At 41.7% G+C, this 24,605-nt stretch overlaps 1 protein-coding gene across 1 annotated transcript in view; it reads right to left on the reverse strand.

Annotated features, from left to right (window-relative positions):
• BMERB1 (bMERB domain containing 1) overlaps positions 1-20,957 on the reverse strand; it is a 44,781-nt gene extending 23,824 nt beyond the window's left edge. Inside the window, exon 1 of the mRNA XM_052680132.1 lies at positions 20,715-20,957. Coding sequence (XP_052536092.1) covers positions 20,715-20,820 — 106 coding nt within the window. The 5' untranslated portion in view covers positions 20,821-20,957. The remainder of the gene's footprint in view (positions 1-20,714) is intronic.
• Between the last annotated feature and the right edge of the window lie 3,648 nt (positions 20,958-24,605).

Here is a 24,605-nt window from a genome sequence, read left to right on the forward strand (position 1 = left end):
TGTTCATTCTTTTCCATTCTTGTGAATTTGTTGTGTTTGGAAACTGTGAATTGCTGAGCCTTGAATAATCACCTCAGTATTTAGTAACAGAGAAGCCATTCCAGCAAAAGTAAGGATAACTACCCAACTATCCTGCCACTTTTTAAGTATTCAAACTATCTTAAAGGAGACACTGTTTCATCAGCCTGTGACTTCTGAGAGCTCTGGAAGGACTGCAGTGCAATCCAGTTGTATGGCTTGTCGGATGTAGATAACAGAGCAACAAACAGCTGCTCAGCCCGCCCAGCTACAGTACGTCAGCTAAAAATGATTGCTGATCTGGATTGGATTCAGACTGAGTAATTTTAGGCCTATTTCCACTCCCTTTTGTTGTCCAGTAATAAAATAATCCTTGTTAAAATACCATTAATGATTAAATTTTGTTCAGAATTCAAGTCTGTATTGGTCTTTCCTCAAGAATTGAAAGAAATTCTCAAACTAATCCATTTTCAATGAAGTATATTCAATGTTAACAGAACAAGTGCATTCCCAATGCTGTTTTGGGTTTAAAAATCAAGGTTTTCAAGACCCCTATTTGTTGATGAGCCAAGCAGAAGTAAGCCAAAGGCTCAGATTAGAGATGAAAAGCGAACCAGACTGTGCAACTCAAACAAAAACAAAATCAAAACCAAAAACCCACACTGAAGTAGTTGCATAATGCAGAAAAATAAACTGGTATCCTACAAAACATTCCAGATTAAAAAAAAAAAAAAAAAAAAGTATTAATGCATAAAGAACCAGGTGACTCATGTAGTTTGTTACTAGCTTGTCACCTGGAGGCATGACTGACCAGTCAGCCCTTTTACTACACCACATATTGTTGTCTCAAATGCATGCAGAGGTGCAGGTACCATGGTGGTTTTTTGTTTTGTTTATTTTTTCTTTTTGATTTAACTGATGTGGAGCAGATGCAATAGCAAATAACTAACCTGAGCAGAAAAATCTTACATCTAATTATTCATTCCTAATCTAGCCTGCTGCTGTATTCTATTACTGTGAATCCTGAGAATGATTAAATTTGGCATGTCTGTGGAATGGTTTTCAATGTTTTATGCTGGAATTATCACATCAGTACAGCTAATAGCCAAACACAATACAAACAGCTGCATTGTATTTGTTTCTGGTCTCCCTATGCAGGCAATATTGTGTATTTTAAAATGGGGAGACTCAGGGAAAGAGAAGGTGGCACAGGACAGTACCAGCATGGAATCCTGGCACGGCTCTGAGCACATTGGCTTGGTTCAGACATGGTGCAGGGGTCTGGCCTTGTGACACGTGAGCAGAGGCTCCCTGTCCTTTCTACCTCCTTTTGCTTGGCAGTAGATCTCAATACCTAGACTTGACATCCCACATGACCTGCCTGGTCGCTAGGAATTTTCCTGGAGATCCGAACTGTGGCCGACTGGTTATTTTCTCCAGGTCTGCTCTGACACCCCTTGCTCAGATACCAATGGAGGCACCCTTAGCAGTGAGGACTGCCCTTGCCCATGTCTTGTGACTCTCAGCACAGGGCTTGCCTAACGCTTTGAGAGCTGCCAGCTTTTGTTGTACCCAATGCTGATCCTCCTCCACCTTCACTAATCAATGGAAATGCTCCTCATTACTGCATCAAGCCTTCGACAAAGCCTTCATCAAGGTTTCTTTTTTATTTATCTATCTATCTATCTATCTATTTATTTACTATTTTTCTGGAAAAAATCCATAGGAATTGGAGATGACAGAGTTGAATTTTTCCTCCAGCAGGAAGCTGAAAATGTTTGCTTTCTTATTGTGGTTGTTATGATTTTTTAATATTTCTTTATGGGCTGAGCAACACAGTTACTCATTTCAGAATCAGTAGCATGTAAGAGCCATGAAATGCTCTTTCAGCTGTCAGACCGAGCACACATCCTCAACAGGCAGTTAGATGTTCTTTGCTCTTGCAAGTAACACTGGTCATTCTGTGCTATAGAATGCTGGTGAAGTGGAATTCTGAGTATTTGGGGGATTATTCTTTGATTCAGTATATTTACTATAGAGCCAAAGGGAATGCCTCTATGCAAAGAGCCTGCTTTCTTATCAGTGTCTGGGGATCTAGAGTAGTTCTGGAGCTGTTGAATTCTCTGCTGCTCAGCCAGAAGGCACTGGAAACAGAAGTTTCAATTGCAGTGCAGCTCCCAGATGCACAGGAGGTAATCTTGGAGTCCTGAAATACTGCCTTAAACCAGGCATCCAAACTTTCAGCATCTCAGCTAGACAGCGAGGCAACTAGAAATCCCATGGCTGTTTTTTCATGTGCTCCAAGCCTCAGGGCAGACTTCGGGGCTGGTTGATTGGCCTTACAGCTTGGATTCACAATAGGCAGCTGTGAGATCTGGCAGCCCTTGGGAACCTCTTTGGCAGAAAAGCACCAGGGATGCACACTGAAAGCTGGTTAAATGCCAGGATCTCAGGGAATATCACAGTCACCAAATATCCCTGTTCCTGAACAATCATTAGGAGAAAAAGAAAAAGGAGATGGGTGATTTTCTTTTTCGTGGGGAGTAACAGTTGTGTCTGTGTTTCAACTAAACTGAAATACTGAGTTCAGTATTCTGAGCTCAGCTGTCTACTGTGCTGCTTCTGTGCTGCTTACTGTGCTGCTTCGAGATCACCTATATTCTGAGATAAACCACTACACCAGAGCAGTCCCTTCAAGTCTGCAGTCCATTCAGCAACTCCACAACCAAGAGGGAAGAAATTCATACCTGTAGAAAGATTCTGCTACAACCTATAGAGAAGCATGACACCTCTCTGAGATGATACAAATGAATTAGCATACATTTAAACTTGCTGTTTGTAGGAGGAAGGAAAATCTGCTTTCATAGTAACACTTATAATCAGCGTAAAAAGCATTTTTGCAATATTAGCTGCATTGAAAATACTTCTATTTTGCAACTGATGAGAATACAAAATACTTTTCATCGTCCTTGATTGTCTACTTTGCCTATATTGCTTATGGAAATAGGTTTGGGGTTGTGGGTTTTTTGTGGGTTGATGTTTTTGTTGTTTTTTTTAGTAATTAAAGGAAAATTTGGTGATTATAGGACACAATAGCAGAATTAATAAAGACCAGAACAGGCACAAGAAGCCTAAAAAGATGGTTATTGATCACATAATAAATACCAAAAGTTAATTCAGAAGAATTTGAAACCTTCAAAAATTGGAAGACATGTGGATAATGATTCTTTATTTTGCTCTGTTCATCTTCTCATTCAGTATTTGATCACCTCTCAGTCTGGTTTAGTATTCAACACTGAATATTAAAGATAATGTTTACATAATGTATGAAATGTTTCCCTTCTGTTCTAATAGGCTACCACGACTTGCAGGTATGTGCAGTTTTATGCACAGCTTGAAGACGTTACGTGTATTTTCTTCTACTTTTGAATACTCTGATCAGCACATGTAAATAACTTCAAAATGATAAATGAAACAAAACTGTAGTTATCTGCTATGTAGAAGGCTTAGCAGCAAGCCTTATACCATATGAACTGCAGGGAAAAAAGCAGCATAGGTAGGGAGTCAGGAAAGTGTGAATTTATATTGTCATGACAATCAGACCTGCAGGCCCTTTCTCCTAATCCAGTGCTCAATGTTTTTAACTTCAACCTGTCTTTTTCCTCTTTTTTTGCATTCTGTCATATTTAAATCGCCTTTCGAGGCACGCAGCTATTTTTGCCTTTGAAGGAGTAAGTATGGAAAAAGTGCTGGAACTCAGAGCAGACTCAGCTTTTCAGAAATCTGTTAGTATTCTGTGTCTAAAACTGACTGTCTGATGAATTCTGTAGAACTGGGATGTGATATGCCAGCCTTTGGTCAAAGCAGAGGGAAAGAAGAATGCCAGAATTAAAAAAGAAGCCAAATCCCAAAAGAGAACTGGCATTTATTACTCTGTTGAATTTGAATGAGTCTGTAAACCATAACATGATGAGAGAAAACCAAGCCACCTATTGCTAAAAAACACCAGAGATGAGTTCCTTGCCCTGTTATTTCCTTCTAGGGCATATTAAGTTCATCTGATATAAGTGGAAATGGCTCTGTTTAAACAGTCACCTGTGGTCTGAGTGCACCAGCACAAGTATAACAATTTATATATATTTTGTCCAGGCCATTAATATTGTTTGTTGGGTTTTTTGTTTGTTTGTTTGTTTTAGTTTTAAATCATTAGTTAGATTTACAGTCTAGCCATATTACAACCTGACTTTCCATTTCAAAACTCTCACTTTCACACTCCTATTGCATGACAATTTTAAAATTAGATAAGAAGAGATCATAAGAAGGACTAGGTGCAATTGCCCACTGCACTTCTGGAATCACTGTTCCCTGTTCCGTATCTAAGAGACCCTTGTTATCAAAAGATTCTCTTTGAGTTCCTTGCTCTTTACTTTCTTGTTCTTATCTTCAAGCTTTGACCTTTTATTTTTCATTATTTACCTTCCAAATCCATGTTAGCAGGAGTCTATTATTTCCTATTTCAGGCATTTGTGCACTGTGGTCTCACTGAGATTTCTCTTGGACTATAAACTCTACATTCACAGTATTCAATATTAACTCCTTCCTTTAACTCTCAAAGCCCTTTGGTTTCTATGGTATCATACCTGGAAGCATTGCACACAGTGACTCTTTTCATGTCTGATGTGTTACAAAGTGCTTGTACCTGCCCAACACCCAAATGAGATTCTTTGTTGCTCTGCATCTTTTATGCTGTAGTTCAATGTAGTATTGCAATGAAGAAAAGCTGTTTTTAAAACTGAACCTTAAAAAAAAATCCTGATTTGTCTAATTCAACTTCATATTCCTAAATAGAAATAGAAATTCAGGCAGTAACGGTGACTGGTAGTTAGGGATGGTCTCCAGCACTTTGCTAACTGCAAGTTTGATGGTTAAATGATGGTCCTCAGCTATTTTAGGGACCATTTTCTATTCTTGCTCCCTATTTAAGGATATATACCAGCATAAATTCAGAATGGTAAATTTGTAAAGATCTTGCCTCTAAACAAGACATCAAATAAATTGTCTTGTTTATTATCCTGACAAATTTATAAGCAGTCATTATTCTTGGCTTTGTCTTTTGTCATTTCTGACAGTTCCCATTTCCTAAGTGGCTAATTAAGCAACCCTTTAATCTTACACTTCCCCCAGGAAAAAGCTCTCTCTAGTTTAAGAAACTGCTCTACACCTAGAAGACATCATTCTGGTTGTAATGGTATCTGGAGAAAACAGCTCCTCTCTCAATAGCCATTCATTCTTTGACAGTGAAGACCCTGTGAATCAGTCTCGAGTTCTTGTAGAAATCTAATGCCAAGCACAGGATTTAACGTGATATTCAGGCTCATCCTTAATGTCACTTAAAATCTATACTGCTATCCTGTACATGGAGCATAAATTCCATTTCTTCCATCTTGCACTTAAGCACTCAGGTTTCAACATTCTCCTGGTTTTTGACACTGTCAAACTGTGGGATTCCTCTGCTTATGATGATAGAGGTTTTGCTGGCTAAGAGGAGAGGATGAGGAAAAGGGGAAATGATTATTTACGTTAAATGATAATAGCTAGAGTAAAGCTAAGTAAAGAACAAATTTAGACTAAAAACTAGTAACAATCCAAAACAGTGACATTCTGAAGCAGTCTTTGAAGGAGGATACCAAGTGAAAGGAAATATACCATCTTTTCAGTGCCAAAAAAAAATCAGAAGTTTTGTGTGTAAGTGGTACTGAGCAATTATCTGCAGTTGCAAGAGAGTGGACTCTGGAAGCAGAAAAAATAACCTGGCTGTTAACTGGGGCTTTACTCTTTCAGTAAGTAAGGTAGAGTTTAGTTTTTTGAAGTCCTGTGTTCTCTGCAGTCAGACATTGCCCACACAAAGCCTCCAGACTCTTTATGTAAAAAGTCTGGAGTATGCATTCTATTAACGTACCACATCAAGCTAGCACACCGTCTCTGCTTTCACCTGGATCTAAGGGCGTTGCATATGCAAGGGTTTGGTACAATAGGAAAGTCTGCTACCTAATTATCTGTAACTAGAACATCTTATGTCTAGCTGTAAATCTGTATGTGATTTGGTACTTGTGTGGGAACTGCTGAGCCACGGCCTGAACCTCTGATTGACCACCTGAGGCGAGCACTGAGTCAGCCCTGGAGCACAGGTGAAGGCAATTCACCCTTGCTGCCGTGAGAGGTGGAGCTTGGCTGCTCCCCCCCCCCCCCCCAGACCTATTTAAGAGCTGACTGCCAATAGACAAGGATCTCTTCTGGAGATCTGCTCTGCTGGAGTTTTGTAGTGAGCCTAGGATAGGGGTAAGCATTCTGTCTATTCTCTTTTTGTTATTATAACCTGCTTTGCCAAACTCTCTTGTTTATTTCATAATTATAACATCTTTATATTTGTTGATTATACACTACTGTTTTATAGCACTATCATAGAGATTTGCATGTACATTTTTTTCCACTGTTTGGACTTTTGCTAGCTTTCTGTATGTTTTTCAATAATGTCTTTGATCTGTGACTCCCAATGCCCTGGATAGTCCCCTAAACAGTAAATTTTAGGGTGACAGGGAAGACTTCTCACTAGTACACACAATGGCAGCAGTCTGATACAAAAATATTTACAGATCACAGAATTTTGGCACCCACAAATGTAAATGCCTAGGGAGTCTAAACTTAATATTGAACTAAATGTTTCTTTGAAAATATAGGTAAATATAACTTCCTATAAACTTATTCCCATTAACAGTGAAATAAAAGCCTCAGGCCTCTTTTGATAGTGCCTTACTAATAAGTCCAAAATAAGGAATTCTTAAATGTGATTGAAGTTTGTAGAAGTGCTTCTGATGTAAATAAATTCAGGATATGCAAAATTATGTCCACTAACAAACATTACCATAATAGCTCTCACATGCTGGGTCTTAAAAATGCTCTGGGGCTTTGACATTCCAATTACAGGGCTCAGCCTTTCTACTTTGAAGTTGATTCCAAGACAGTCTAGGCAATTTGCATGCCCCAGCCAATTGCTATTACAGTCAATGATAACAAAGTTGCATACCTCTCTTCAGCTTCTTAGAGGACAGATGCATAAAAATAAGGAAAACAGAATCGTAAACAGCAAAGGGAGTTTGGGATTAAGTCTTTTTATAAAATCCTTTTTAAGCTCAAGTTCCACTGATTTAAGGAGTCCTGGAGATGTTATTTGTGGATTCACGTGTGATTCTCCAGTCTGCTGAAAATGCATTCTCTGTTTCAATATAAACTGCATTTCTGAGTTGAGACAGTTTTCAATATCCAGATTCTAAATTTAGCAGTTTATATTTTCCCCTCATGGGGGCTGGAATAAGATTGTTATAGATGACCTGCATGCCTTCAGATGCAAGCTGGACTACGAGTGACTGCTCAGTGACGTCAGATTTAAAAATCTAGCAACACAGAGTGGCTTTGCCTGTGTCTCAGATACACTGACAGAGTGCAAACAGCCCTAGCTCATAAACAGAATTTTTCAATTACAGCATGCTAGAAGGGCATCATCATGATCAGCACGGGCATTGCAGACCAACTTCCAGCATCCCCAGTGCCTAAACTGAGCACAGACTCTTCAAGACTACTGCAGTCCATTTACAAATCAGCCTGTGGTACCTCATCCAGCCATTCCTGCTGTGTATAAAGAAGGATTAAGTGGCTTTGAGTGGGACTTAAGAGCTGTCCATATAATAAGTTCTGCAGAGAATTATGGCAGACTTAACAAAGTACTGTAATTTGCACTAATTGAACAGACTTCCTACTGTTATTTCCAATTCTAAATGAAGTGTAGTTTGGGTATCAGTACTGCACTTCTTGTTGTCAGATGCTCTGACAACAGGGTTTTTCATATTTGCCTGGTGGCTTTAAATAAGGTGTGGAAGCCATTTTCCCCAGACCACTTCACACGTCACTGTGAGACTATGCAACCAGATTTTTCTCACTAAAGCTGAAATAAGTGGCATTTTTCCTTCTCTTTACAGGAGGTGCACCATAGCATACTTATCAGAGCTTCTCCTGTTGACCTAACCTGACAGAAGTGTGCCTTTAATATCCCAGTAGGCCTAAGGCTCAGAAGGTTCTTGTAATATTCTGCTCTTCCAATTTCTCCTTCTTGTCTCTAGACTTTGTGGATATGGGTAGAGATGAAGCAAATCAGCTGATCTTGAATTAAACTGTTTCAGCCTCTAAGGAACTGCTGCTTGCAGAAATCCCCAGCAATTTAGTTCCTATGTTTGTGAATAATGAGTCATTACTAGTACTGTCCAGCCTGCCTAGGTCTCCCACAGATCTTGGCTTCCTTCTGGCTCAGGAAGAGGTACATAGGAAATTCCTGTACATCTCTCCGTTTCACTTGCCAAACCTCTCCAGCAGTGAAGAAGAGGGACAGGGTAATGGCCTTGCCAATTCCCCACCTACACTCACCTGCCTGTTATCAGGAAGATACAGGCCCCTAATTTGCTTTCCATAACCAACTTAGACGCTAGATTTGAGCAGCTTTTTTATGGAAAGGGAGCTGCTTACTTTGTTGAACACTTTTCGTATCACATCCTCATAAAATATCTTCCCAATATTACTATAAAATATTTTTCAATATGCCACCATTTAGAATCCTGCTCGATACCAAGGTAGTATGTGACCACATGCCCAGCGCACCAGCAAACAAAAAGACTGCTCCCTGTTTTGCAAAAAGCATGACTGCGTGTGTTAGAAGTGCAATGTTAGGTTTTTATATGAGAAGACAACTTTCTGAGAGAGGTCTTGGAAAAAATAGACTTGTTCATCTAATCCCAGTATATCTCTAGTCTACAAAGCCTGAGGTCTACATCTTTGACATGTGCTGGACATACACATCCCTGGCAGTCAGCCACCACAAAAATGACAGACCAGACTCCTCCTGTGTCTCTTCAGGGTAGGAATTTCCTACGTGAATTAAACATAAGATCAGGAAGAGCTGGAAACAGTTCTGTAATTCAGTAGGATGTTGGGGTGTTACCAGCATTATTAAAAAATGAATTAAGCTAAGTTGCTTGGTTTTTTTTTTTTTTCCTCTTTCCCCCTCAGGTAATCTTTCTGATTCAGTACGGATTTTCCTATTTCAGTAGCTTTTTATATTTCCTCTGTTTCTATATGAAAACTTTACCAGCAAAGAAAAAAAAATACCATGTTATCCTGATAGGCAGAATAGACAAAATGCAGTCACTGTAACCTGTTTCAGTCTACTGTCCATATGTGTTGCTATTAGCACACTAACATTATATCTTATAGAAATATGATTTAAGTAAGTTCTGGAGCATAAAGTAATGAATTTGCCTCTTGTCCATTCTTAAAGTGCTTATACACTATTTTGTTCATAGGAATTCATGTGTGGAAAAAATACCATCCTTTTAATCATTACCTCAGAAATCGCTACGCACAGTTAATCAACTCCTGGATTAAGTAGGTCTTTGTGCCATTTTTAATTGATTTTTTTCTGAATTATTTCTGACCTAATTTGCATTGGTATAAACAGACCAAGTATAAACTAATACCTAAATATTGCTGTTAACTTCTGTGCTATTTTATTAGCAACTGGTTGCACAACTTTCAGTTCATGTGCAATATTGACTGGTTTTCAAAGATCCAGAGCTCACAATGACCATCAGTCTTGCTGCCCGGTTCTTCAACTCACCAGTAAACATCAGTCTGATTTGACCCACAGAAATGTCACTGTTATCCATTCTCCTTGAAAATTCTCTCTCTTGTTTATACAAGAGTATCCAGAGAATTCTAATCATCTGTTCTAGTAGACTTAAAATGATTTCTAGGTGGGATATTTTTTGTCCTATAGCATAAGGAGGCCTGGCAAAATTACTAAGGGATATTCTATGAGAAGACATTCTGTTTCCTGCTTTCTGTAGACATTGCTCCTGTGACTTGCTGATCCTTGTCAGTCCCTTCCAACTCAAGATATTCTATGATCCTAGGGTAGGAGCTCTGTGTTTTGAGTCATAGTAGGTTTTGTTTTGTTGGTTTTGTTCTTGTTCTGTTGCTTTTTTTTTTTATTATTTGAATGAACATACTTAGGAGATGAGGCAGAGGGGAAGAATTAATGAGAACAGTACTCAATGCAGCACACACCATGTCTGTGTATCAAGGGCAAGACCTGTACTGCCTCTAACATTTTCTACCAAGTTCAAGAGCTCTCATACTCACCTTGATCAGAGACCCTTGGTAGTATATGGAAGTAACTCCATTAAATGGAGACAAGCTTTAAAATGAAGAGTCCTTACTGTTCTCCTCTCACAGTCACTGGTCTGGTATCATGGTTACGTTTCTCTTCTCAATTCACTTTAGAAGTACAAAACAAAAGAAGGACCATGCTGGTTACTGCCTGCAGGTACCTCAGTGCTTCTCACCCCACAAGCACTATTCCCTCTGTTCTCTCTCTAAAGCAGAAGGAAAAATCCCAAATCAGAATGGATTAGTTACCTGTTTCTAGAGGCAAAATTTGTGAGAACAGGAACTATGGTTCTAGTTTATTTCTGATCATCTTAAAGCTCCTAGTGTTTGTTCTGTAATGTTTTCACATGGGGCAGGGTGCACGCTGACTGTTAAATTAGTATTTCCATCTCACAGATATATTTTGGAAAACTTGCCTTACGTTCAAATAAATAATGATTCTGATTATGTAATCAACGCTGCTTTCTGCATATTCCTTTCACCTTTTATTATGAATTGAAAATACCACCTGTGCACTTTAAACAGCAGTTTGCCCTAAGAATGGGGAGAATATTCAGCTGTATGCAGCCTGGGGAGAAAATCTGCAAAGTGTATATGATCTGACAGTCGTTCTTATGAGAAAATAGATTGAAAATGAGATGCAAAAAAATATGAGGGAAAACTGCAACTGCCTCTGAAGGTCTGACCTGAAAGCCCTCGATGTCGTTTTGGTTTTTTTTTTTTCCCAGTGGTGCTGGGTTAGACCTTTATCTGCAGGGAGCTATTTTAGTCTGGATCAGGAAGACTGCCAGGAGTCAGGATGGCTCAGGAAGGGGGTTTCCATGCCCAGCACAGCGTGAGATTCAGTTCTATCAGAAGGCTGTAAATAGCAATTGGTACAGTTAGTTTCTGTGGTAGGTATCTTCCCTGGTGCACACCTCCCACTGAAATCAATGCACATTCCCATCTGAGATGATGTGCACTCAGGAGAAAGACTATATTTAAGCCACATTCCGCAGAAACCAATTCATCCCCTACTCTTACATGATGGAGAATCAAAAGGGAATATTAAAAAAACACAAATTACTTGCTCGTTTACTCCTGTCATTTTACTCAGTGGTCAATGGGAATAACCTGTGGCTTTTCATTTTATTCCTCACTAGAGTCATTTTCTGATCCTGTAATTCTAACAAAAAGCTTCAGTGCTTGAATGCTGCAGCAGTGCCAACTGCAGATAACATTGTGTTTTTAAAGCTGATTTAATTTTGCATCTCTACATTTTAATATCGTTTTGGAAAAAAAAAAATTACCAAATTGTTTGATTTCAGGCCTTGAAGGACATTTTCAGGAACATGCAGTTTTATGTAAAACACCCCATAAGCATTACTGATAAACAGCAACATAAATTGCAAGTGAAACTGTGGTAAAATGGCCACTGACACTTCTAAATTTCATATCTTAACAGTACTCCCCTTTGAGATTATCCAATCACATACCAGATAGTTTCTCTGTTTCTCTCTGCCCTCTGTGGCATGGCTCTCTAATAACACAGTTGTCGAACAGTGCTCTCAACATCTTCCCAGCAGCTGGTGAATGATTTCTTACGATCTCTAAATGATAGGATAAATACTACAGTTGTGAATCTAACCCAGTAAGAGCCAAAGTGATCTGGTAAGGAGAATTTGCTTTAGACACTAAAGAAATTGGTTTCTAACGTATTCCCACTCCAGCCAGTAATTAAAGTTGAGAATATGCTCCTCAGAAGCCCAGAGAAAAGGAGTTTACAGATTGTATAATTTTCAGATTTTACTATAAGGAAAATGAATGTTACTATTCCTAAACACACTGGCATACAGTGGGTATACTCTGGCAGCAAAGCAAAGGCTGAGCAGCAGAGAGTCATAGCAGGGACTTGCTCTATTGTGTCTGGGCCACAGTGCTTCCAGGGACCCAAAACAAAAGCTGCGTTTTTAGAGGTGGAACCACCATCCAAATCTCTTTTGCACTTGCCTTTCATCTGTGGATGTGGAGTCATTCTCTGGCAAGCTAATTGCTTTGGCATACTTCATTTTGATTCAGTTTTCTTTTAATATACCAATGCATTCTTTCTGACAGCTGGCAACCAGCTGAGCTTGCTGCCTCCCTGGAGGTCTCCAAGGTGAGAAGGTGAAGGCTGTGCAGCAATCTTTAACTTTGAGCCAAACAGAGATCTGACTCTCACCTACTCTCTGTATAGAATTAAAAAAAAAAAATCACTGCTAGAAATTTTGTAATGTCAAAGTATTTCAACACCTCACCAAGGCAGAGACAAACAGATCTTGTTTTTACTGGCTTTCAGAAACTCTGTGGCCATGCTCTTTGCTATCATGTTCTACGTACTCAGACAAGTATCTGCCTGGACAAAAACGTCTCTGCCTTATTTCTTGAGAGTCTTAAGAGCCAAACTACCAGATCGTGGTAGAAGATGAGAGAGGAAACGAACTACAGTTTGGTTGAGGGAGAGGGAACACAAATGAACCACATGGCCTCTCCAACAGAAGTGTGAGGACCAGCCACTCACCACAGGGGCTCCAGTCTATTAGCTAATGATTCACTGCTCAGAGACAAGGAGATTGAAATGGCAATGCCCCCGCACATGGCTCCATTGGACAGGAGCATCATGGCGAGGGCTGGTAGGCCCAACTCATAGAGCAACCTGAGAGAACAGAGGGGAATGCTTGTGGAACTGACAAAGACCCCAAATTCCCTCCTGCAACTTTCTAAGGAGAATCAAGGTTAGCAAAGCTGCAGGACACAAAGGCAGAGCCAAGCCAATGCTGAAATTACTGAGGAAATTTGCAGTGACATCAGTGAAGTCAGGACTGCATTTCTCTCTAAAGTGCCAGTCAAGCTTCTCTGTCATTTTGCACAGAGGTCGGGTTGCTATCTTGCTCATTTGGCTTTAGTAACATTTTAACATTTACTATGGCTTCACTGGAAGGACTTAAGTGGTAGAATGATCTGTTGATGCCTCTTAGTTTTGGAGTTGTTTTCTTCAAGAGATGAACAAAACGGTTAAACCACTTTTTAAATTTAAATCTTTTACAATTTTACAATTTTATCAGTATATAAGAGATGAATTTTACTGTAGAAGAACTCTGAACCCTTCCTAATCAATAAAAGTTTGAGTAGGGGGAATGGTTCAGGGCAGTAAAAAGATCCTTAAATACTGCTGCTGTTCCTGCAAGAACAAATTATCTCCTGCATTTTGGTGGTGTTTGCAGTCATTAGACACTAGCAGTGAGCCACATGTCTTGCTGAAAATCATAATTCTCATTTAATGATGAATTATCTTGAAATTATTTTCTCAAATATTTTGCCCTTTATGAGCTGACAAAATGTTATAATTAATGTTTCAATGCTGATCCTGAAGGGCAACTAACGTAATTATCCAAGCGTACTCCTGCTGATTTCACATACAGTTTGCCCTCTAAACATGCATTTTTCATCTTTGAATTGTGAATGCATTTCTACTTTACCTTTTATGTAGCAGATAGTAAATCGTGCCTGATGGAAACATATTAGCATTCTTTACTTTTGAGTCTCTGGGACTGTGTTACTAAGGGTGATTTCTATGAAAATGGAACGTATTCAACTACAGAGGAAAAGCACTTTGGGATTCAGAATTAGAGTTCCAACCTTCACAGTGCACAGAAACTGCAAGGAAACTCTACAAATGCCATGCGTTATACGCAGTACTCTGCAGTGCATGCCCAATCCCAAATGTAAGTTTTTAATCCTGTTTTATAAACCACCCTTGAGATGCACACATTCTTAAAAGCAGTTACACTGATGAAAACATGCTATGCAACTAAGGAATCAATTATCAAACGTAATCAGAAAAATTAGACAGACTGAATCCCTAATCCCACAGGCTAGCAGCAGCAGGGATGATATGTATAGTTCGAAGTGTCCTACTTTCCAGGTCCCATGCATTTTTTCTGTAAAATATCTTTAAAGGAAATTCAACAATTTGTGAGCACAGTCCTAAATATGACACTTGAGCCTCATAATTTCCAACATTATTGGTTGACACTGGTTTGAACATAAACAGTGCATTAGACATTAGGTGTTCATTTCCTTCTTGAAGCACACAGCTGGGCATGGAGATTTTGGAATTCATTAACCCTGTGATTTACAAGCATCTCTGCAGAGGTAAATGCCTTTGCTGTTGTGCAAGTAGATGATACAGCAGTAAGATCCAGATTATTTAGCATAACCACCACCATGTTTTTTGCTGGAGATCCCCTGATAGTATCCAGAACCAGCCACATTCCTGCTACACTCAGCCCCTTTGGCTCTGATAAGGTTGGGGTAGTTTGGTTTGTTGTTCTGTTCTGTTTTTTGTAGAACAGGCTGTACTATGTAAGGATCTAAAGTACTGTAGGGAGACAACTATGTTTAGAACCATGGGACGTCAGGGAGTGAATTCCCTGCACTTTTTGCTCAGAAGCTGTGGAGACCTACAGCTTGTAGCAAGATAGAAAAGTGAAAGAATTGCAAAACTCACAAAATGTGATAGGAAGTGTGTCCCCAGGTAGGATGGTGTGTCTCCATGGGGATCTACACTACAGAGTACCATGGAGCTGGGAGAACAACATGAAGTTGCACTCGGAAGAAGCTGTTCTGAAGTCCAATTAGTCCAGTTACTGACCAGTATTTTATCAATAAAGCACACAAAAGCATTGAAATATTTCCATCCTCCCTTTTCCTTCTTTCTTTATTTCCTGTGCTGCCTGGGGCACCCCGCCATGGGAGAAGGAATTAGATTGAGACAATGTGTAGATAGGGTAAACTGGATAAATCTCACTGAAAATCCTTCAGTTTGCTTTCATTGAAGTAAAACAAAACAAAGATATGCCTCTCCCTCATCAGTTACAGGCTGTACCAGAATGACCTGGTCACAATTATTAAGTGGTAGATTTTTGGTTTCACAGATCAGACAAAGGCTGCTTTTCCTCTTGAACTAAAATATAAATCCATTAGCATCAATAATTATGAACAAGTAATAAATACAGCTGGCACCATCCCTTGAAACAATCTTTGTTGAGGATTGCAGTATTTGGGCAAATATTTTCTAAGAAAAGTGGCATTCCATATTAGTGTTTCACTGTCACATACTGTAATTTTTCGGTCACTCCCTTTTCAAAAACTACATAGTATGTAGTGGTTTTATTTGTTTCTAATGAATGGAGACGTGGAAAGAATAACATTCCTAATGGAAACGAGCATTCAGACCTTCATAGAACCAGCAGGCTTGCTGCTTCTATAAAAAGAAATACGATGTGTGTATCCTTCAGTTAGCCTCTTTCTCACCTACCTTAGTTGATGGTCTGAATAAGCTTAATCTGCTTTGTCTGTCTTACTGCATGTAACAGATACAATTAACAATTTAGGAGAATTCAGTTACACAAAGGCATCACCATGAAAGAAAAGCTGGGTCATACAAAGCCTGTGAAACATTTTTTTTTTGTTCTGTTTTTCAACCAGAGTGGAAGCATGAAGAGAAATTACAGAAGATACATTACAGAAAAAGAGACATTTTAAGCAAAGCGAAGAAGTGGTTTTGCAGACATTTGCACAATGTGTTGAGCATTATGGGAGAAGGCCCAAAGGTATGTGTCTGAGTATTTAACTACTAGATGATGGAAGCATCCGTAGTTGATGTGGGTTTGGATTTAACTGGGAAGAGTAGTAAACTTCAACTCTTGTCAGCCCCAGATGTGAGCCTTCCCTCATGCTGAACACTCCTGAATTTCCAGCATTGCACTGCAGTTTCTAGTTTAACAGCCCTCAGCAGCACTGCACCTCTTTCTAGTGGTGCAGCATAAGTACCCCTCACTCTCATGAAGCAGGACAGAAGGACAAACAATGAGGATATCTAGTTGTTACCCCGTCAGGTATCAAGGATGCATCCATCTTTGTTAAGATGTCACACTGACATAAAAAAATCAAGAACAAGTTGACATTAACCTGTTTTTTGACTAATACCTACAGAGACATTATTAATATGAATCCACCCTAATTGCTCTTTGGTGATCAGAATGACAGATGTCACAGGATGCTATCTGTGCATACTTCACTGTGCAAGACAAATGAGTTTCTCTGTTGCTACTTGATTTTATAATCATTTGTAAAATGTCTGTTACAATAATTATAAAATGTTATAAAACAATATTAAAACATCATGAGCTAGATCCTGTTGTAGGATGTAGCCATTCAGTTCTGATAAGGAAATCAGGCTTTAATAATAGCATAAGCAGTTCCCAGTAGATAAAGCAAATGCCCATAACTAGAGTGTAAATGCCTTTTCCTCATCCTTCTCTGAAAGAGAAAAAGAAGACATGGCATCAGACCACAACTGATGTTATGCAGTCAGTTGTGTTTTCTTTTAAACTTTTCAAAATTCTCACAAACGGAAAGGAACCATCTCAGAACAGAACATCACTGATTTTGAACTAAAAAGGTTGCAGGTAGATATAAGCCAGTTACCTTCCCTGGCTGCAAAATACATATTTGCATATTGGTGCAAATGGTGAGCATATTGTGTGGATTTGAACATTTGGGTACTATGCACACAGTGAGGTTCAAACAGTGACAAGTGTTTCTTTTGGGCTAACAGTTCAGAAAGGTTTTTTAAGATGAGTTGAATATGGTGAAAAAAACCTTTCCACAAGTATAAGCCCTGGATACCTGTGAACCTGGGAAGAATACTATCTTTCTGCTGTTGCAACAAACCAGAGAAATCTCAGCACTACATACTATCACCCGACTGACGCTGCTCTGGAGTGTACTGCTGTCTCACAGCACCCCACTGCCTGTATATATAAACTTATACACAACCACAACCACAGCTCAAAGGGAGAGCAAGTGAAACTAGCTGCCAGGGCCACGTGCTACCACTTGGTCTCATGCTGGGAGTCTAACTCTTCAGTGCTGGTCTGTAAAGGGATCCCCCTAACCCTCATATCTACTTCACCATGAAAAAAGTGTTGAAAAGGTGCATCTTTTAATAGCAGTGGCTATTGCAGTGTACAGCCACACCGAGTTGCCATTCAAATGAAAACAATGGGCAAATTTCATGCAGTACTAAATTGCACCAAAATTAATATTTTGCATTTTCCCAGCATTTCTGCCTCATTATGTTGACTGAAGCTGAGACATTCACCTTGCATTTTAAGTTTAGCCATATAGCTCAAAGAAACTAAAAAGGAAGAAAAAGTCAGCAGAAAGGCATCTGCAGTATTCAAAAGGATGGTAAAAAACTGCTTCATTTCTTTGTGGCTATTTCCCTGGCATGGCATGCAGTTATTTAATCAGGGCACTATGAGTTCCTGCCAATGGCAATACATGATTCTAAACGAGGCTGTGCACTTGATAATAAGAACTGACCAAAATGCTTGAGTGTTCTGCTTCAAAGCAGACTCCCCAAGACTATATTGTAAAGATTATTTACAGAAAAGGCAGTAGCCACACTATTAGAGTTTGTCAATTTTTAAGCATGACTGCATTTACGTGTATGGACTAGGAAAAGCAAGAATTTCTTGGTATGTGGTAAGCAGTCATTTTTAATGTTCTCTGGAAATTTTGTTTTGAATATGAAGTGGAATGCTTCAGTGTTTTGTTGAAGAGAAAATTTTAAACAGTGCTTCATATTCTATATGCAAACCTACTGGAGATCTCTACCGTTGGGTTGTAAGGGCACCAGATCTTCAGCTATGGTCAATCAGCACAACTCCTCTGATAATCTGTACAATAGAAATGTGCATGATATTACACTTAATAGCTAAGAAGTAACTCATCTTCGTGAAAACCAATAAGCAGCAATGCTTTCTATACCACAGGTAGAGAACAGGTTACCCAGACATGTGGTGGAAACCCTGTCCCTGGACACATTCGAGGCCAGGCTGGAGCAGGCTCTGAGCAGCTTGATCCAGCTGTGGATGTCCCTGTTCACTGCAGGGGAGTTGGACTAGATGATCTTTAAAGGTCCCCTCCAACTCTAAGGACTCTATGGCTCTGTGTTAGCAGAGTTCCCTTTTCATTTAACACATTGAGTGTAAACTAACAACTACCTAAACTTGACATAATCAAGATATTTATTCCCTTATGATATGACTGTGCTCACATATAAAAGCACCAGCCAGGAAACAGCATCACATTGTGCAGACTGTAGTATAGATGCATTACAAATACTATCTCCAGAAAGATCCTGATTTAAGACACAACAAATGTGCCCTGAAGAGAAAGGGCAGATACATATGGACTAAAGGACTTCTGCTCTTGTTAATACAGCTACTTAGCATTCCGTATTTAAACCAATATGCAAACACCAAAGGCTAATTGATTGCATTAGTGAAAAAGGCCATGGTGCCTCTTCGGCTTCTTTCCAGACCTTCTGGAGATTCCTGTCATCTTGCCATGCCATTTAGGACCGATGCTGTAAGGAAGCATTAATACAAATCCTAAGATCTGTTTATTTTTAATCAATGCAGATGTTTGACCAGAAGTCAGTGGTAGTATTAAGGCAGGAAAGAGACACAGCTATCATAAACAGCATTTCTACAGCATTTTAAGAAAGTCAAAACCAATGAGCAAACAGAGCAATTACTCAAGTTACAAAGTCCTGATATTAAAAAAAAAAGTTCTACTTCTCGAAGAACAGACCATGGCCTCTGGATTACTTCTTATTCTATATCTACATTGTTACACACATACTGAAATATTCCTGTTGAACTGAATTTAATGTGTAGATGGACAGTGCAGTAGCAGAGCATGGTGCAGACCGTGGAAACTTGGTTCTAGTACTGCCAACAGCGCATTCTGATACCAGGTCAAGCTGTGATTTTGGGTGGAAGCTCAGTGCTGAACACACATTTTTGAGCAGATCGGTTCTCCCACTCAGCCTCCGCACTCCCCTCTGCCAAACAGATGATCTTTTTGTCCAAAGCTTGCAAAATGTAACCCTTCTGTTACCTCCAGGTGCCAGTTTTTGTTATGACAAGAACTACACCCTGCTTGTGATCTGATTGAAACTGAAACAGACGTGTATGAGAACAAGAAAGGAGTCTGTAGTCAGAGGACCTGCAGAACTGTTGTACATATCTGAGTCAATCAGCTCAGGCAGTAGAGACTTTACTCTTCAATTCCATTTTAGAAAGTGTGGATTTATTCAGTCCTGAACCTATGCCAGGCACTGCAACAAAACCAACACTGCAGCTGAAGCATTGGAGTGGAAGAGTTCCACCTCTGCCACCAGTATATGGACAGCAGTAACATATTCATGAAAGACTGAAGGCAAAGGTAAAGCACAATTCCAGAACACAGCAGTATCTGAAAACTTTGAGCACAGCAGAAGTGTTGGCAAAAATCTGCTACCACAGTTCTGCAAAGCTCTAGAATGTTAAGAGGCTTCCAGGCAAGTCTTTCTGATGCACATCAGATGGATGGTGAGTTCAAGAGCATCAGCAACCCCAGCAGCAGCCAAGACTAAGATATCAGCACATACACACAAAGCTCTTTTTCCAGTAGCCTCATCAAACACATGCTCAAGCTTAGACAGTATTTTTCTTTATAGCAGCTCAGAGCTTTTTGCAACTTTTATCAAGATTTCTTGCTTCAGTGGTTACCTTGAGGATTAGAAGGGGCTTGTGGGCTTACTGTTTTGTAAAGAAGATAGTTTTGTCAGTAAGAGAATAACCCTTGGGATCTCAGGGAAGACAAGGTCCTGGTGAGAACTTGAATTGACAGTTGTTCATCTTTTTAGTTCGTCTTCCCATCGACGCTTTGGGAATGTTATGTCAATGGTTGCTTTCTGGATTACAATTTCGAGAAAGCTGCTCCACCACAGAACATTTGTTGAGCTCATAAATACAGCACAGTCACTGAAAAAGTGCACAAAGTGCTGTGCCGCGGCACCTTTTGCCAGAGATAATCAAAGGGATTCATGCGGCTGTCACTTGTGCCTTTAAACGTGAAGCACGTTAAAGACTGTCAGCATTTATGAAAAGCCGTATACGAAATCCACTTGATGAGGGAGAGCTGAGGTCCAAGTCGCTCTTCCTCGGGTAGAGCGCACAGCCCACCTCGCAGGGAGACACTCGAGAACCGCACACCGCACCGACACGGCTCTGCCTTCCTGCCCCTCGACAGATGAACGCTCTTTTGTCTCCAGCAGCTTTCGGGCTCGAGCCTCACAGGGCACAGCCCTCGCACGGACCTCCCGAGCAACGCGGTGGCTTCTCCCTGCTAACCAAGAGTGCACCCAGCACCTGACCGGGACCGGGCGGCACTGAAGGGCCGGCCCGCACAGCACCGCACCGCACGGCACCGCACCGCACCGCAGCCGGCCCCCGGCGCCCAGGGCTGCCCCAGCCAGCGGGACCCCCACCCGCGCCCACACTCACTTCTCCCCAGCGCCTCCGCCTTCCACTCCGTCTCCTCCACTGCCCCGTAGCGCCTCATGGGTCTCTCGGCCTCCGCGCTGGCCGAGATGGATCTCCTCAGCTCCATGGCCGGGCCGGGCGGCGCGGGGCTCCCCGCCTCCTTCACTCCATGCCGGCAGGGCTGCGGCCCGGCTGCCGCGGGGACGGCGCGGAGCTGCGGCTCCTCCGTGCGGAGCGGGTGCCCGCGGGCGGGGCGAGGAAGGGGCGCCGCGCACATGCTCAGTGCGGGGCTGGGCGGGGGGAGGCCGGGGAACAAAGCGAGCGGAGCCCCGCGGCCGCCCCCGGCATCGCGCGGCGCGTTGCGGTTACCCGGCGGACTCCCCGGGTCGGTCCTGTCCCCGTAGCTGCTCGGGCGGCCCGACCTGCACGGCGCTGCTGCCGCGCGGGTGTTGGCACAGCTCCGCATCTGCCGTGCGCGCTCCTGTGGCATCGGCGAAGCCAGCCGGAGTCCGGGAGGAATGTTTTGGCGGCCACCGCGGCGCCGAGCGCATCGTCGGGCCTGGGCGGCTCAGCGGTACGGGTCAGCTCCACGACCACGTCCGGCTTTTGCAGCCGAGCGTATCTCAGGTGGCTGTGCACACATCTTTTGGATTTCCTGACGGTCCCGCACCAAATGGCCTAACACTCATTGCAGCATCCTGGTACCTAAAGCAGCACAGCAAACAAGTGATGTGATTCTGGATTTCACAGGTGTATTTTCCATAAACACACAGCTTTGCCGTTTATACAACCTACTGGGATTAGAAGAGAAGGAAATGACTATGCAAGAAGCACAAAAGGGGTGATAATAATAATAATTGTTATTATTTACTTTCATTGGGGGGAGGGGGGAGAGATTTTGTGAACAAAGCCCCTTGAACAGCATTTTGCATTATCTTTCCTAGTGAAATCCCATCACACTTCATTGTGTGTGGTATCATTCTGATGTAGATCATGAAGCAAGAGTTGGGGAGGTTGCCCAGGCTATGAGCAATGAGGCATGGATAATGCTGAATGCACATGGGGTGCGTGAAAGAAAGCTTGTGTGTCACATGCCTTTGCCTGGAACCTTTGCCTTGCCCTTCAACTCTCAATGCTACAAAAGTGCTACAGTGACATTTAGTGATGCTCTTACTAACTGGACTGACGCACATTGCTGCTATACTCATAAACAGTATTGTTTGGGAGTTCGTTGGAGGAGAGAAAACCTCCACATCAGTTTTAAAACAGTAACACTGATTTTTTTTTTTTTTCCTGATAACTGAAATTGTTACCTAATTGGGTTGCACTACCAGAAGACTGCAAGGAGGCATCCCTGGAGCCTTCTCTTCTTTAAGCTTAACAAGCCTAACCTTCTTTGTAAGAGAGGTACTCCAGCCCTTTCATCACCTTTGTGACCCTCCTCTGCCCTAACTCCAAAACTCTACTTCTTTCCTGACTCGGCGGCCCCAGGCCTGGATGTCATACTGCAGGTGGGACCTCACAAGGGCAGATTAGAGGACAGTCACTTCCCTTGCTCTCCTGGCCACTCCTTTGCTGAGAGCCAGGATACTGTTTGCCTTTTGGGCAGCAAGAGTACACTGCTGGTTCGTGTCTGGCTTTTTGTCCACCCAGAGAAGCTGTGGGTGCCCCATCCATGGAGGTGTTCAAGGACAGGTTGGATGGGGCCCTGGGCAGCCTGAGCTGGTGGGGTGCAGCCCTGTCTACAACAGCAGGTTGGATCTAGATGATTTTTAAGATCGCTTCCAATCTAAGTAATTCCCCCTGCTCCCTGCACTGGTGAGGCTGCACCTCGAGTACTGTGTTCAGTTTTGGGCCCCTCACTACAAAAAAGACATTGAGGCCCTGGAGCGTGTCCAGAGAAGGGCAACAAAACTGGTGAGGGGTCTGGAGCACAGATCTTACGAGGAGCGGCTGAGGGAGCTGGGATTGTTCAGTCTGGAGAAGAGGAGGCTCAGGGGAGACCTCATTGCACTCTACAACTTCCTGAAGGGAGGCTGTGGTGAAGAGCGATTTGGTCTCTTCTCCCAGGCAACAAACAGGACCGGAGGAAATGGCCGCAAGTTGTACCAGAGGAGGTTTAGGTTAGAAGTAAGGAAGAACTTTTTCTCTCAGAGAGTGGTCAGGCACTGGAATGGCTGCCCAGAGAAGTGGTGGAGTGGCCGTCCTTGGCAGTGTTCAAGAGGCGTCTGGATGAGGAGCTACAGATATGGTTTAGTGCTTGTGGTAGCAATGGTGATGGGAGGCAGTTGGACTAGATGATCTTACAGGTCGTTTCCAACTTTGCGATTCTATGATTGTATGATTTTAGAAGGTCCTCTGAGCGCTGTGATTTCTCCTCTTTTTCTCACTCTGCTCCACAGGGATTTGCAGTGATATGAGCACCAGACATGGTGAGGAGCTCCTGTGGACTGCACAACGCTTCATACTCACTGGGTTTGGCCTTTAGAGATAGAGCCCAAACAAAGCTGTGAGTCAAGCAGGAAAGCTGGTAGCAGCACGCTGCACAGCTGATTTTGGGTGACAGTACAGCTGCTTGCTGGGGTGGGCTGGACTGAGTCACTTGTAGAAGTGAGGATTACAAGTGTGGGAGGAAGAGCCCATCTGGGATCTGGGTGAGAGTTGGACAAAGGGAAACAGGCTGAACAGGGAAAAGGGCCAAGTTTGGGTGGATCTGAGGCCTACTCAGCTTCAATCCATTCCTTCGCTGTTTTAGATTATTATAATCCGAGTGATTTGTTTAGGAGAGGGAGGAATGATCCTAAAGATAATTGGATATTTAAAGCTCTGCATTTGTTATTATGGGTGAAAAACACTCACTGATTAGTAAATGGGATGCACAGAGTTTCCTTACATCAAGCAAAGAATGTATGAAGTGATTTATGGTAACTGGAACGTTTTTACCTGCCCCTTTTGAAATAGTCACAAAATCCAGAAAAATCCCAGTACTACAGGTGTGAGCAGGTATGAGGAACAGTCCCACAGAGTCCATTTGCACAGAGGTTTTTGCAAGACTAGAGGCAAAGTACAAACCAATTATTTTGCTAATGTTCTACAATTAGCATTTTCACTGTTGCAACTTCAGAGCATTTTCCCTATTGCATTTGCAAGTGGTATTCAATTTCTCCCCTACTGAAGGAGCTTGCAGTGTACCCAGCAGTACACATGCATTTCTCCAGTTGCAAAAGATGGTGTTCTTCTACTGAAACCCCTTTTAAGGAAGAAAACATAAAAATTCAGATCCCTTCTCACTGCTCAGTGGATAATGCCTCATGGAAAAACAGAGTTGCACTTTACTCTGGTGGTCATTTCCTCTGACTGCTTTTGTTTCATTCCCATTTCTCAATGTTAAGTCCTGCCACTGGGAGCTGTAGCTGGTCAGCAGCAGTTGGCAAACCCATTCACCTGTCTACTGCTCTTCTGGCCTCCACTATGCATCACTGATGGCCCGTGGCAGACACAACACTATAAATAACAGACACACTTTACTTGGGCAGAATTCTTAATGGCACCATGACTTGTAAATCCAGTGGGGAGAAAACTCTCCTTTCATGGAGCTTTTCAAGCACATGGGATTACTCAAACTGAAGTTCTCAGATTTCCCTTGCCTTTAAGGGCACATCTAATACTCCAAAAGGTTCTCAAGAGGTGCTTTGAGAGTAAAGAAAGAAGTCAGGGTCATTTTTCTTTGTCAGATAGTACTGTCATTCTAACACAAAAGTAACTTTAAATGTTAAAATTCTGCCAAGGTTTTCTTATTTCTCATTACAATCAAAACCTGCAACTCTGCGGATGAAACAAAATGAAATTAAGTGGATTATGCACAGTTGCTTCGTAGGCACAATCTCCCAGATCCATGATTACCAGGACAGA

The sequence above is a fragment of the Tympanuchus pallidicinctus genome, unplaced genomic scaffold, assembly GCF_026119805.1.
Source record: "Tympanuchus pallidicinctus isolate F22 unplaced genomic scaffold, pur_lepc_1.0 scaffold18, whole genome shotgun sequence".
Classification (NCBI taxonomy): domain Eukaryota; kingdom Metazoa; phylum Chordata; class Aves; order Galliformes; family Phasianidae; genus Tympanuchus; species Tympanuchus pallidicinctus.